Source organism: Rhinichthys klamathensis, unplaced genomic scaffold (genome assembly GCF_029890125.1).
Source record: "Rhinichthys klamathensis goyatoka isolate OS25496 unplaced genomic scaffold, OSU_Roscu_1.1 h1tg000325l_1, whole genome shotgun sequence".
NCBI classification, from domain to species: domain Eukaryota; kingdom Metazoa; phylum Chordata; class Actinopteri; order Cypriniformes; family Leuciscidae; genus Rhinichthys; species Rhinichthys klamathensis.
The window spans coordinates 4,339,580-4,354,922 of record NW_026606840.1 but is presented as its reverse complement, the minus strand read 5'-3'; the positions used below and the strand labels follow the sequence as shown (position 1 = coordinate 4,354,922).

Below are 15,343 nucleotides of genomic sequence, written 5' to 3'. Positions count from 1 at the left end.
GACATGGCACTCCAAACCATCACTGACTGTGGGTACTTGACACTGGACTTCAGGCATTTTGGCATTTCCTTCTCCCCAGTCTTCCTCCAGACTCTGGCACCTTGATTTCCGAATGACATGCAAAACTGAGCAACAGTCCAGTGCTGCTTCTCTGTAGCCCAGGTCAGGCGCTTCTGCCGCTGTTTCTGGTTCAAAAGTGGCTTGACCTGGGGAATGCGGCACCTGTAGCCCATTTCCTGCACACGCCTGTGCACGGTGGCTCTGGATGTTTCTACTCCAGACTCAATCCACTGCTTCCGCAGGTCCCCCAAGGTCTGGAATCGGTCCTTCTCCACAATCTTCCTCAGGGTCCGGTCACCTCTTCTCGTTGTGCAGCGTTTTTTGCCACACTTTTTCCTTCCCACAGACTTCCCACTGAGGTGCCTTGATACAGCACTCTGGGAACAGCCTATTTGTTCAGAAATTTCTTTCTGTCTTACCCTCTTGCTTGAGGGTGTCAATGATGGCCTTCTGGACAGCAGTCAGGTCGGCAGTCTTACCCATGATTGCGGTTTTGAGTAATGAAACAGGCTGGGAGTTTTTAAAAGGCTCAGGAATCTTTTACATGTGTTTAGAGTTAATTAGTTGATTCAGATGATTAGGTTAATAGCTCGTTTAGAGACCCTTTTCATGATATGCTAATTTATTGAGACTTTTGGGTTTTCATGAGCTGTATGCCAAAATCATCAGTATTAAAACAATAAAAGACCTGAAATATTTCAGTTGGTGTGCAATGAATCTAAAATATATGAAAGTTAAATTTTTATCATTACATTATGGAAAATAATGAACTTTATCACAATATGCAAATTTTTTGAGAAGGACCTGTATACCGGAAATATATATATATTTCCTCTCTTCAAATTTATTAAATCTATTTTCCTCTTCCTGTTTCCCAGTGCGAGTAGACAGGAGGAGAGCCCTTGCCCTATATCTTTTGATTATAGGGTATTATAGGATATTTTAATTTGAAAATTGCTTATATTTTGACAATTGACCGGATGGTCAAGTGTTTCTTGGTGTAACTTCCTTCCGGAATTGACGCGGATCACTCGCGGCTTGCGAAAAAAATAGACCAGACGCCGAAACTGGCGCTTCACGGCGCGTGCCGGCTGCGCCGCACCGTGGCGCTCCGCGTCTGGTGTGAACGACACCATAGGTTAACATGGGCGCCGAAAGGAAGCGGCCTCCGTTCCGCGCTGCTTCCGCGTCGCTTCAGCGTCCGGTGTGAACCCGGCGTAACTGCTGCACACTCTCCTCAAACATTGTGTTCATCCGCGCTGTGCCGTCACTGCCACGTCGAAGTACAACTCCCGTAAAGTTGATAATTCCGTGATTAACTGCAATTGCAGATTTCGGACAGAGGAAAAACTGCGGACTGCAGCTTTAATCTTAGGCAGAAGCAATGAGCTCGTTGAAGTAATTATGCAGTATTGAAGGAGTTTTTTCACACAGGACGCATAAGCAGCACGTAAGTCTATTTTTACTGTGCCGCTCACGTTGAATTAAAGCCACAGTTCATTGTTATTTGTCAAAATACGCCTGGGTTAACAAGAAGGATAACAAATTTCACCATAAAATCATAAAAGTGAGGTGTGTTTGATTTTCAGCACTGTAAAAAAAGAAAGAAAATATAACACCTGAAAACCTATTATTGCCAGGAGGTTTTTTTCTCTCTCCCAAACCTTTTTAAATGATTTAGTGGTATAGCTTAACTTTAATTTTACTTTTATCATGTTAGATATGCATGTATAGTAGGTATACGAGGAGAACAGTCGCATCACAGCAGAGTATGCTGTCCATCATAAATCAAAGCGTGTGGCAGGCAGTGGTCTGAGGAGAACACCTGGAAAAGGTGACACAATGGACGATACTTGAATTTGTAGTACACAAGCTGTGATTTCAAGCTGCACAAAGGGCACGTGCTGCTTCCGCTCTGCATACAAACAGCTTCTTTGCTGCTTACACGTCCAGTGTGAAACAAGCGTAAGATCTCATGCACAGATCCAATACACTGAATACACATCTGTTTTCAATTGTTTACATTCACTTAAGACATAAGTGACTGCATTTACGAGGATACTCGACAAAGATGGGCATTTTGACAATTGACCAATCAGAATCAAGAAACTTAAAGTAATGACATAGTTTCAGGGCTCGCCAATTTTTGAAACTGCTGGTAGCCCTTCGGGCAGGCACTCTTCAGATTTTGGTAGCCCAATTTTACTAGCCCAAATAAAAAGAATTTTTAATGTAGAAAATTAGTTAGGAGTCAAAACATCAATCAAAAACTTTTTCAAAACACAAATATCAACAAGTGCACAGCTCCGTTGTTTTAAAGTCTGACAATGCTAAGTGTTAATTTTCTGATGGAATAATTCACATATTAATGTGTAGCAATAAATAATAACAATACCAGACTTTTTTGAGGCAAGTAAATGGTGCTCTAATTATTTTATGCTGTTTATAGCAGAATATATGATGGTCAAGTCACCTTTATTTATGTAGTGCTTTTTACCAGATTGGTTTGATTCAAAGCAGCTTTATAGTGATGGTGTGTTAGCACATGGATTCAAACATTCTGACACGCAAAGTAAAGCATTCATGTGAAAGTGGAGCTTTAATTTTTATTGTGCATAGGCGTAATTCATGGGTGGGACATGTCCCCACCTCTTTTTCTCAGGGTCGATATTGTCCCTCACCACTTTGTGAAACATTTCGAGGCACGGATGTACCTAATACAAATAAATAAAACATCTCCAGTTTACTAGCAGAGCATTAATTTAGTTCGTTTTTAAACAAGAGACAATCTAGCGCTAAAATGTATTGTTTTTTAAATCAAGCTGAGTGCTCGTTGCCACGATTATCAGTTGCATGGATACAGTATTCTCTTGTGGCTTGCGCAGTCTTCACTCGGACGCGCGCTTCAATCTATCGCCGTTGCGGAGACTCTATTCGTTCCGGTGAAATCACAAAACAAAATGCACACAAACGTGTCCCTGCTCAAGGGCGTAGGTTTGGTCACAGCTTTGGTGGTGACATCCCACCCCCACACCAGCGCCTCAGTTTTTCAGCCAATAAAATTATGGTGTTTCTTGTACTGTCGTCCTGGCCGTCGGAATCGATCCAAATAGCAGCAGCAGGATTTTTCCTTGCTCAAAACTAGGCGGAGGCGGTAAAATCCTGATCATGTATTTTAATAATAAGATTTGTATTTTTCGTAGACCATCATATAGCCTACTGTGTTTCCCATAGTATTTTTGTGGGTGGAGCTCAGTACCTCTTGGGGGGTCTGGGGGCATGCCCGAACCTATGATATTCTTTGATTTAGATATCTGCATTTGATCATCACATTACAATTATTCAAATTATCAGTGTTAAGCATGATAATATGGTAAAATATCACTCTGAAGTAGGCTGATTTAAAATTAACATTTCTTTAAAGTAAAAGTTCTTCTTTGGGCAATATTACATTTCCTTAATAGCCTAAACAGAGGCTTTACTCCCTTCAAAGTTAAATTGTCAATGTTTCATTACATCACTTTTGGCAAACACTCTTATCAGAATAATTTTTTTACCTTTATAATAGGGCATTTTTCCCTCTAATTTTATGTATGCTCCATCTTTCATTTAAAATATTTTTAAACTTGATCAATACAATAAATCAGAATAATAAGACACTAGGCTGTTACCAATCAAATTAAATAATTTACATTGAAAAATGATAACTGTATTAAATGCCCTGATATGTTTTCCTTGATTGGTTTTCCCTAAAGAGAATTACGTTGTTAAAATCGAAAGTAAAAGAGTGACGCTCGTTCATTGCGTTTTAGCGTGATGAGTTCCGTGTCTTAATTAAATCAACACATAATGATTAATCTGTCATCCACCCTCGATTAATTTGAATGTAATGTTTTTATTACTTGGCCCGCCCGACCTGCAGATTATGATCAGCGCAGCACTATTGGCAAACTATACGGTTTGAGAATGGACACAAGCCGTGAACCCGCAACAGAACCGTCACGTTTGTAGCGTATCTGGACAGTGTCAACACTTGGAAACCGTGCTAACCCCTGACTTTGTCCGGTAACTCACAAGTAGGGCGCCAGAGAGCCGGCACCTAATTGCTCCCATTGACACTTTTGTGGCATACGCGAGAGAAAACAAACAGCCATAAACTCGAACGCGTGAGCCTCAAACAGATTCGTATCGCTTAACCCCCCCCCCTCCCCGGCAAGAAAGGAATTCCAGGTGGCCGAAGCAAAGCTCCCCCAAGACACACACACACACACACACACACACACACACACACACACACACACACACACACACACACACACACACACACACACACACACACATTTTAACTATTTATTTAAGTCCACTTAAAAGAAATGATTTACAGGGACAAAAATACTATAGATGCAGTCAAATGCATGCACATAATCAAGGACCAGTGGCATACAGCAGATCTTCACAGTATTTTGCATCACTCAGTTGTTATGGATACAAGTAGCACCGTCTCCGCCAGATATGACGGCTGCCTATAAGAGCAGACAGAGCGCAGTACTTTGCTAGCTGTTTAGCCCTCTTTTTGGGCATCCCTAGTTGTTGAAGCCCCCTTACAACCAGCCTGTGTGTGTGTCCTAAGCTCCCAAATATGAGCACAAGAAGTCGGCTCTGATAACCTAACTCTGAGATGACGTTTAGGAGTGGTTGATATTTAATCATCTTAGTCATAAAAGCTTCTTCCATACTAGAGTCAAATGTACATGCAACCTCCACAACGAACACCTCACTGATCTCCTCATTAATCACAACAATATCTGGTGTATTTGCAAGCACATGAGAAAAGGTTTCAGAGCTATTACACTTCTGAAACATAGATGATTTTACACACGAATGTTTGTACATTTTTACAGCAGATGAGAAAAAGCTTGATATGTCCTTCACTATAAGATCCACTATTCTGTCGTGGCGTGCGATGTACATTCCTTTATAGGCATGGCAGCCGTTTAAGATGTGTGGCAGTGTTTCAGTGATCTGTTCTGTAGTGTGATGCAAGCAGTGAGGTACCTGAGTTGTAGGAAACCAGATAGAAAGATTGAGTCTGGTTGGAAGAACTTGTAGTCTGGCTTTTACCGTAAAAATGATAATCTCCTCGCTGAGTGCAGTATTCTTAAAAAAAAAAGAGTGAGAAACAGAGTGATCAGCGGAGGAGAGACACGCAAGTTTCCCCTGAAGGTTCAGGCCTGTCCAGTGTTGTTTCTGCTGGTGTTGGTGTTGGCACACACAGACTTTTCATTAACTTCCTCATATAAAGACATTACTAAGATATATTTGATATATTTGATATGTTTTTATGTTTGCCTGCTTGCCCATGTCATATTGGGGTATCTATGATTTTATCGTAGTATTAACTGAACTATAAGTGCTTGTAATTATGCATTAAGATGTATCTATGTCCTTTTCGCGTAGTTCTTGATTCCTTCAGGATCCTCTTGGTCTCACCAAGCCAGATATATACACTCACCTAAAGGATTATTAGGAACACCTGTTTAATTTTTCATTAATGCAATTATCTAATCAACCAATCACATGGCAGTTGCTTCAATGCATTTAGGGGTGTGGTCCTGGTCAAGACAATCTCCTGAACTCCAAACTGATTGTCAGAATGGGAAAGAAAGGTGATTTAAGCAATTTTGAGTGTGGCATGGTTGTTGGTGCCAGACGGGCCGGTCTGAGTATTTCACAATCTGCTCAGTTTCTGGGATTTTCACGCACAACCATTTCATTTCAAAAACATCCAGTATGCGGCAGTCCTGTGGGCGAAAATGCCTTGTTGATGCTAGAGGTCAGAGCAGAAAGGGGGCCGACTGATTCAAGCTGATAGAAGAGCAACTTTGACTGAAATAACCACTCGTTACAACCGAGGTATGCAGCAAAGCATTTGTGAAGCCACAACACGCACAACCTTGAGGCGGATGGGCTACAACAGCAGAAGACCCCACCGGGTACCACTCATCTCCACTACAAATAGGAAAAAGAGGCTACAATTTGCAAGAGCTTACCAAAATTGGACAGTTGAAGACTGGAAAAATGTTGCCTGGTCTGATGAGTCTCGATTTCTGTTGAGACATTCAGATGGTAGAGTCAGAATTTGGCGTGAACATGGATCCATCATGCCTTGTTACCACTGTGCAGGCTGGTGGTGGTGGTGTAATGGTGTAGGGGATGTTTTCTTGGCACACTTTAGGCCCCTTAGTGCCAATTGGGCATCGTTTAAATGCCACGGCCTACCTGAGCATTGTTTCTGACCATGTCCATCCCTTTATGGCCACCATGTACCCATCCTCTGATGGCTACTTCCAGCAGGATAATGCCCATGTCACAAAGCTCGAATCATTTCACATAGATCTGCGATTTTGCTTGTGTACCTTAATGATCTTGTGGTTAACTTTTGCCAAGCTTGTCAGAGGTTCTGGGTTCTAATCCGCACACGTATAGATTTTTTTTTTCTCTCATCAAAAACGAATATGTTCATCAGTGGTTACACAGTATATATCAAGCAGGGGATTGTGTTTTTCTTAAAACAGGCACAGAGATTCATGAGAATTTGCATGAAATCAGCATGATCAAAAACTTGCGCAGTGATATTTTTCCTTAAACTAAAAGGTATAATATGTAGGATTTTTTGCAGTAAAATATACAAAAACCACTAGGCCAATGTTAGATATTTTGTTTAGTTGATTAGTTACAATATCCCAAATGTTTCCAACTATTTGTAATTCGTGAGAAAATTGTTATTTTAACCAAGGAAACGGGGCGTGTGAGCAGGGGTGAGGGAGTCACCTGTCAATGGCGTCATATCCGCGTTACCCTCGGTGTCCGCTCGTACTGCCATAGTAACCATGGCGACAGACGTGGACAACTGGGTTATGCCTAGCAGGACGCTCACGCTGTTGTTGTTTTGTTCAAACATTATGGACCATGGCAAGCACTTTGAGACAAAAAGAGGACTAAAACGAAGATCAACATCTTTCGAGATGCCGAGAGCTCCACGTCCGCGACTAACTTCGACTTGACAGTGTTGCATGTACTTTGATTAGTTTAATGTACATTTGCTCACCTGTCTAATAATGTTATTTAGTTCAACATGATGAAATGTTAGAATATGATCTGTATGTTATTCTAATGTTGATCTAGCTCACTGCTAGTCTCATATAGCCAACAAACAACCTAACTAACAACATTCAACACACTCAAATGCCGTTTAGTGTGATAGTGTAACTGTTAGAGCAAGTGAAACAGCGCTGCGTTACCTCAAGTTTAATTCGTCTAATAAACTGATCTGTGCGAGTATTAATTCAGCATTTGCATGTAGTTCGGTAGAATGAAATGTCCTTATTCCTTTATATCCGCGGGACTCGTGTTGCGTGTGGCGCTGGTATACGTCTCTCATTAGCAATCGCGCCCTGCTTCATACCACAGTCATGTTAAAAACATCACTGTATTCACTCATCCATAAAAGATCCATCAGCTTGATGACAAGATCCATAATTCCGCTTAATGCTTTGCGTCATCAATATACGCCTTTGTTATTGTAAAAGGTTAGCGACCCCTGGTGGTGAAAAATCCTACATATTGTACCTTTAAAATAACTAGTCAATAATGTGAATAAAAGGGAGCAATTTGATTGCACTATTTCAGATAGCCCGTCGGCCAGGCCGGTTATGCATTTTGGTTGCCCGACTGGAAAACACAATAGCCCCGGGACGTCGGGCTAGCGATTTTGTGAGCCCTGAGTTTACTGAAGCTGACTTCTGTTGATGACACTGCACACTCTTTTCTTCAGTAATTTTCTATGCACACCTAGCAGTTAATTAGATTGAATCAGTCTTACTTTTCGGTGTCTAATTAGACAAGTCTTTGCTTTTATGTAACTGACTTAATGTTGTGAACTTTGATGTCTATCTTGTAAGACTATTCTTAGCAGTTTATGCAACCGTCCCCTTGTCTTCATTCATCATTACTAACCAACTGGGTCTTAACTGTAAATCCTCTTACAGTTAATGGCATGTGTCGGTTCAAGCTCAAAAATTCGAGAAAGACAGAATTTTGTGTTTGCAGAAAAAATAGCATTGGTTCTGAATTGAGCTCTTTTTCGTGTCTTCCTGCACTTGAATGCTTTAAACTTGCTTGAATGTTTCAACTGACAGGACTTAAAAACGTTATATATATATATATATATATATATATATATATATATAAAAAAAAAATATATATATATATATATATATATATATATTGTGAAAACAAATTGAATTAATTAATTTGATCTGGTTTATAAATTATAAATTGGTTTTATTGATGATGCATATAAAGCTGGTTATTGTGTGTTTCAAACACATTTGGTTTACTAGTAATATCACATAAATATCGTTCTTATTTGTTTCATTTATGTATGGTTACATCACATTAGGTTTATTAGTTTGTAATAAAACTAATGTAAATCCATAGGAATATTAAATGCAATTAAAGTGCATACATCTTAATTGTTTTTTAAACGCCCCTTAAGAAACATTTATTTTAGAAAGCTTTATTTTTACGATCATGCACATTTTTAACTGATATTGCAACGGTCGTAATGTGATGTCACACTCTGTGGCGTCTTTAAAAAAAACACAATTCAATACATCCAAATTGTAAAAATATTCAATCTACTCCACTTTACTGCAATGCTGCAATAGTGCAGACTTTGCTTTCTGTTAATTCAGCTCACGACGTGACTTGTCGATCTTTTATTGGTCACATGTCTTCAAGTGATGGGAAGCTAAATTTGCACAAACTTGCTTTTCCTGTCTCCCTTATTCACATGCGTATGAATGAAAGTCAATGAAATGAAAAGTTTAGTGTCACCACTCCTTAAAACTGATTTAATTTCAGGTTGGTGCCTGTATCGTGAATCAAGAGAACAAGATAGTGGGTATTGGCTACAATGGTATGCCCAACGGTTGTGACGATGACCTTCTGCCCTGGTCTCGCCGTGCTGATGACAAGCTGGACACCAAATACCCCTATGGTGAGTTCTGAATTTGATCCCTGTGGCCTGTTGCATGAAGCCGGTTTCAGTTGCTACCCAGGTAAGTTTGAGATTTGTTTGAGCAAACTCTATTTTTCGGGCTCAAGAAGATGGATTGGTTCTTAGTGGGTTTCATCACCATGCTAACTTATGCTACATGGCTAACCTGCTCCGGAGCAGGTTTTATTCAGGGTTAGAGCAAACCAAAACTGGACCAATTCGCTGTGAGTAAAGTGACATGTATCTGATGCAATAAAGCCACTCTCCCTGTAGCTCTCGCTCCAAATGAAAGCAGTTTTGAGTGAAAGAATTTTAGAGACAAAATTGCTCATCTTTTGCTGCTAATTAACCTATTTATAATATTTCTAATATATGAATTGTAATTATGTATAATTTATTTACATTTATTCATTTAGTTTAGCAGACGCTTTTATCCAAAGCAACTTACAAATTAGAACAATAGAAGCAGTTAAACTAACAATAGGACAGCTATATGCAAGTGCTATGATCCTTCCCAGTTTAATCTAACTATAGTTTTTTTTTATAGATATAGAAGATAGTGTTAGTATTAATGGATAAAGTGTTGCCGAAAAAGATGCGTCTTCAGCCGTTTCTTGAAAATTGCCTCGGACTCAGCAGCTCTGGTTGAGTTCGGCAGGTCATTCCACCTGCATGCAACAGACCAGAAAAAGGCCAGAGAAAGAGATTTTGTGCCTCTTTGAGATGGCACCACAAGACGACGTTCACTTGCAGAGCGCAAGTTTCTGGATGGCACGCAAGTCTGAAGTAATGAGTTTAGGTAAAAGAGAGCAGAGCCAGTGTTTGTTCTGTAGGCAAAAGTCAGTGACTTGAATTTGATGCGAGTGGCAACTGGCAACCAGTGCAATTTTGTGAGAAGAGGAGTGACGTGTGCTCACTTCGGCTTATTAAAGACCACTCTAGCGACAGCATTTTGGATCATTTGCAGTGGTTTTCATCTGATTATAATTCATATAATATATTCATGTAATTATAATAATTTTCAATTAATATTAAACTTTGCTTTTAAACATTAGTATTCTTTTGAGCTCTTTGTGAAACTATATAAATTATAAGTTATTTTGATTCAGATATTTTCTTTCAGCTGCCTTCTCAAACTTTCGCTGCAGCAGTGGTGTTTATTCCTACCTTGTAAATGCATTTAAATTCATTATATTTTACATAACAATCTCTTAATCTTCAACAGAGAAGTGAATTGTGCCGACTCTCTCAAAAGAAGTGAATCAAACTGACGCTCTCCATGTTCCGTGTGATTGGCTGTTTTGCCACACGTGTCACATTTTCAGGTGCATGCGCTTCAGAGTTAATCGTAAATTTTGGATTAAACCTGAGTTGACAGAACGTTTATACAGAGCGTTGTGAGCCTGTTGAACCTGATCTAAACCAGGTTGGATTTATATGTACTTGTCAACTCTAAACCTACTCTGAGTTCAACTATCTTCATGCAACAGGCCTCTGGAGTCTTGGCTGTTGGACTGCAAGAATCAGTTACCCATAATTATCAGTCTGTCTGCCTCTGTTTGACATCGGCAGGTCAGCACACAACACCCACATTACCACTAGTTTGAGGCTCTGTTAATGCAGCACAAGGCGTCTGTTAACACCGTGTGGCGATGTGTATGCTCTTTTGAGCACATGGTGGCAGTCATGGATTATTTTTCACCTGCATGGGGCTGATGGGAGAGATAAAGGTGGAGCTGCTGAGTGAGGGAATGGGCAAGGTCACTTTGTGGCAGCTATTAGTGTGAGAAATGGAAATGGAGCTGGCATTCCTAAAGGCGGCACACGCCAACCTGAGACTTTGAATGGGTTGTACTGCCAAAGGGAAGGTGTGAAAACTTGGGAGAGGATTTATCAGTCTGGCTGGTATTTCCTCGACTGATCCACTGCACTCTTCATATTTCTCCCTGGTTTATGTGGTCAGTGGACAGGATTATAATTTTTTTTTTTGTGTTTTAGCAAAGCCAATTGAGTTGGACTCCACAAAGTGACCCAAAATGTTAAACTGAAAGTTGTTTCCCCCCCCCCATTTTTTTATTTGTTTAAACAACAATCAACAACAAACATATTCAGACACAGGGACGTGCACAGGAATTTTGAGGGGCAGTTGCTCTGACCTGAAAAAAGGGCACCCCCCCCCCCCCACCCCACCCTCGCAATATAATGTGTACTTTGATTGGGAGTGCCATCATTCACGTGCATGTATTGTACAGTATGTCTGGTCTCCACATATTTCTGCTTGAAAAATGCGAGTTTCATTTCGTGCACGCGCATGAACGCACGATAACACACACGACGCGGTTATGTTTTCTGAGCTGCAGTAAACAAACACCGTTGCACTTTGTCGTTTATCAAAAACAAATGTAAAAAAATTGTATTTTACTCTCACTTTTGTCAGGCACAAAGTGATGCAAGAGATGCACTGCCTGCCCAGCTAGGTTAGCAAGCAAGACCGAAAAACATCAAACTATGCTGACATCAAACTTAGAGAGGAGAGAACACAAGTTTACCTGATTGTTGTTCCCGCAATTCACTCTCATGGTTTTTTCTTCTTCCTCTTTTCGTGACCAAAAGGATAGTTTCGCTTCATTTTGTCATGGATGTTGTACGCATTAATTGACGCGCTATGACACGAGATGGAGGTGGGGCCTTAAGTAATTTGCGGGGTCTTACGCACCGGTCGCGTGCAGCGCTGCAGCCACGTAAACAGTTGAGCTGAGTGCCCGAATGGAAGTGAATGAGGTTTTGCGTTTTTTTTTTTTTTATTATTTATCTAGGCCTACGTGAAATTCTGCATCCATTGTACGATTTTTTATTTTTATATTTTTTTTCCCTCGGAAGGGCAACCTGAGTCGAGAAGGGCATATGGGCAGTTGCCCGGGCAACCTGAGCAACCCCCCTGTGCACGTCCCTGTTCACACATCAACACAGCATACATACAGACATTGTGCTTTTACATTGTGTGTGTATATAGAGAAAAAAATAGAAAGAATAACCTCAGTAAATCATAAGCAAAACCTGACACCAGCATCAGTTCGTCCACTTACAGTTATAATTAGCTTTGAAGATGATTTATGAAAGGACGTCACATGACAGTGAACTTAAACCTGGAGCCACTTAAATTAAGGCTTATTTTTTCCGAACTTAGGAATTGTAAAACATCTCTGGCCCACTGTTTAAAAGAAGGGGGAAAGGACTGTTTCCAATTAATTAAAATTAAGTGCCTTGCCAATAAAGTAAAAGCTATACAGTCCAATTCTAGAATATTCTAGAATAAGATACAAAAATATGCATCCATTGCTTCCATCTTGTACAGGTGGGATCAACAGAGGAATACATCTTTGCCAGCTTGGCCTTAGATAGATGAAGTCTATGTACCACTTTGAATTGAATAAGGCTGTGTCTAGCACAGATAGAAGAGCCATGGATACTATATTTAGCCTCATCCCATTCCTCGTCCGTCAGGCAGATATTAAGGTCCAGTTGCCAGGAATCTCTTTGTGAGAAGTGGATAATAATTAAAGGTGACCTATAATTCAAAATTGAATTTACCTTGGTATAGTCAAATAACAGGAGTTCAGTGCATGGACATGACATAGAGTGAATCTCAAACTGGACTGTTTTCACGTTCTCATTTAATTCACGTTTATAAAAAACACCCCTGAAAAACGGTCGGTTCTCCACACAATACCGACTGTGACGCAATAGTCGGGATCATTAATATGTACGCCTCCAAATATTTGCATAATGCCAGCCCTCAATAGCCGCGTTTCCACTGTCGGGCCAGTGCTAGGCCAGGGCTTTAAACGGGCCGTGCCGGGCTAATAGCCTCGGGCCAGTAGCACCGGGCCTGCGTTTCCACTGTCGGGCCAGAAGCTCCACAGCGCGTCACTAAAACACGCCCGCAACACGCCTCTCTGGAACAACGTCACACTAACCCATCATTTCACCAACAAATGGAAGTTTTATCAGAAAACTAATCAGAAAGAAATCACTGGAAACAGCGTGCATCGCAAAACAAACATGATAAAAGCGGCCGTTCGCTGGCATTTTTGTTGTTTACTTGAAAATTTAAAACGCAAGCATCGATGTTTTACCACAGGTTTACAATAAAAAGTGATACATTGATCATAATGAATTAATTTATGTCAAAATTGCACATTAGTCACACAGAAATAAATTACCGTTAGGTCTATTTCACAAAAGAAAGAGGACACACTTACATTATTCAGTCGAGGCTGTTTCTGTTTATTTGGTAGTTACAGGACATATATCACATTTAGAAAGAATGATAATTTCTACAAATAATGTTATATGCCACCAAAAAATACGACCTGGGAAGCGTTAGCACAGTCTCGACTCCCAGTAGCTACAGATATATTTTCAGTCAGAGAAATAGGAAGCTCCCGAAAAAAAAGTAGATAGTCCGGTATAAAGAGACTAGGCCTACTATGTAGTATATGTAGGCTACTGACAGATAAAATAAAAACATGATTGTGATAGCCTTTATGATTGGTCTGACTTCTTCAAGCGTTCACCATGTTTTTTTACTATGCGTATTCAAGCGTTTACTATGGTAATGGCTAGCGCGCATAGTCTTTTGCATCGCGTATAAATATTTCTACCTTATACGGTGATCAGAATCCACATCGGATCACAAACAGAAGGCATTAAAACATGAAAGTGAGTTAAATTATTTTAAAAGTCTTTAATGCTGACAGAATCCATCGGCGCTGTCTCTCGACTCAGGTAATCCCCGCCTCTGTTCGTAACCACTCCTCTAGCCCGAGCTGGCCCGCTTTGGCCCAAGGTATTCGACGGGCCAGAAATCCTGGCCGTTGGCCCCGAGTAAGCCCCGATCAAGCCCCGGAAGTGACAGTGGAAACGCGACTGGCCCTGGCACGCACTAGCACAGCCCGGCCCTGGCCCGGCAGTGGAAACGCGGCTAATGCCAGGCGGAACTGCGCAGCCGAAGCTGTTTCCTCAACTTGGGCCAATACAGAGCTGGCCTCGGATCGAGCTACCAAGCAACACTTTCTGATGTGTAATTGTTCAAGTTCAGACAGGTAATCTTTCTCTCAAAATCGTTCAATACTGTTTATGCATCAGTAAGTCAAGCCAGTGACTAAAATATCAGCTTCACATCGTTTCTTTTAGTAGGATGAAAATAATCGTATTTAAATTGTGAACAAATTATATACAGAAAGCGATCAAAGAACAATCTTTCCACACAGCGCGAGTTTATCTGGACACTTGCCAAACTCGTTATGAAATCAATGACGCACGTTACTGCACAATGAAGCTCTTACTGTATTTACATCATCGTGTTTGCATTGGTGAAAGCAGAGAGAGTGCAGAAACTGCTTTGCAATGATTAGATCTTCATTCTCGCGATCAACACACAGTCATCTGCTCAATGCTCATCACGGCAACATTTTATGTGATGGGAATAGATCTAAATACTTTAAAAACATCTCACGATTCGTTAATCTCGATAGCTGTTATAGTAAAAACGTATAATAGCAGTAGTAAAAGTATTCGGGAGAGAGTTTCACATGTAATGCGTTGCTTTTCCATATGCAAGCATGTCAGCCAATCACAGCAGTGGCCGCGGTTACACTGAATCCCACAGCAGACACGCCCCTTCAAACAGAGTGTTCAAATCAGAGGCTAAAAGCAGGCTAGGAAAAATGCCATTTATTTCTAAATTATAATTATTTTTTATCTAAAAAACATACTAACATTATTAGGGTAACCCAGGAAACATTATAAAATAATTAAAAAAAACATTCTAGGGCACCTTTAATAATCTAAGTTTTAATATAAACTAGAGATGTTGCCTCTTTGCTCCAGGTCTTCAGGAAAAAGTTGATCAATAGGGTTTCGATCTTGAAGTGAATGAAAAGAAATAAAATTCTTACGTGTGAAATTACGTACCTGTAGATATCTGAAAAAGTGGGCTTTAGGTGTTTTATATTGAGATTCTAATTGCGCAAAAGACAAGAAGCAACCATTAGCAAAAAGATCTTTAAATGTTAAGATATCTTTTTCTTGCCATAGCAAAAATGCCTGGTCATTTAGAGGCTGAGTGAATCTATGATTTCTAGCAACTGGGGCACAGATTGAACCCCTCTGCCATCCAAATCTGGACTGAGTTCCATACCATTGGGTCCAACGAGTGAG

At 40.3% G+C, this 15,343-nt stretch overlaps 1 protein-coding gene across 1 annotated transcript in view; it reads left to right on the top strand.

Moving 5' to 3' along the window:
* Positions 1–15,343, top strand: part of dctd (dCMP deaminase) — a 77,025-nt gene that overhangs the window by 48,871 nt on the left and 12,811 nt on the right. Inside the window, exon 3 of the mRNA XM_056271833.1 lies at positions 8,986–9,121. Coding sequence (XP_056127808.1) covers positions 8,986–9,121 — 136 coding nt within the window. The remainder of the gene's footprint in view (positions 1–8,985; positions 9,122–15,343) is intronic.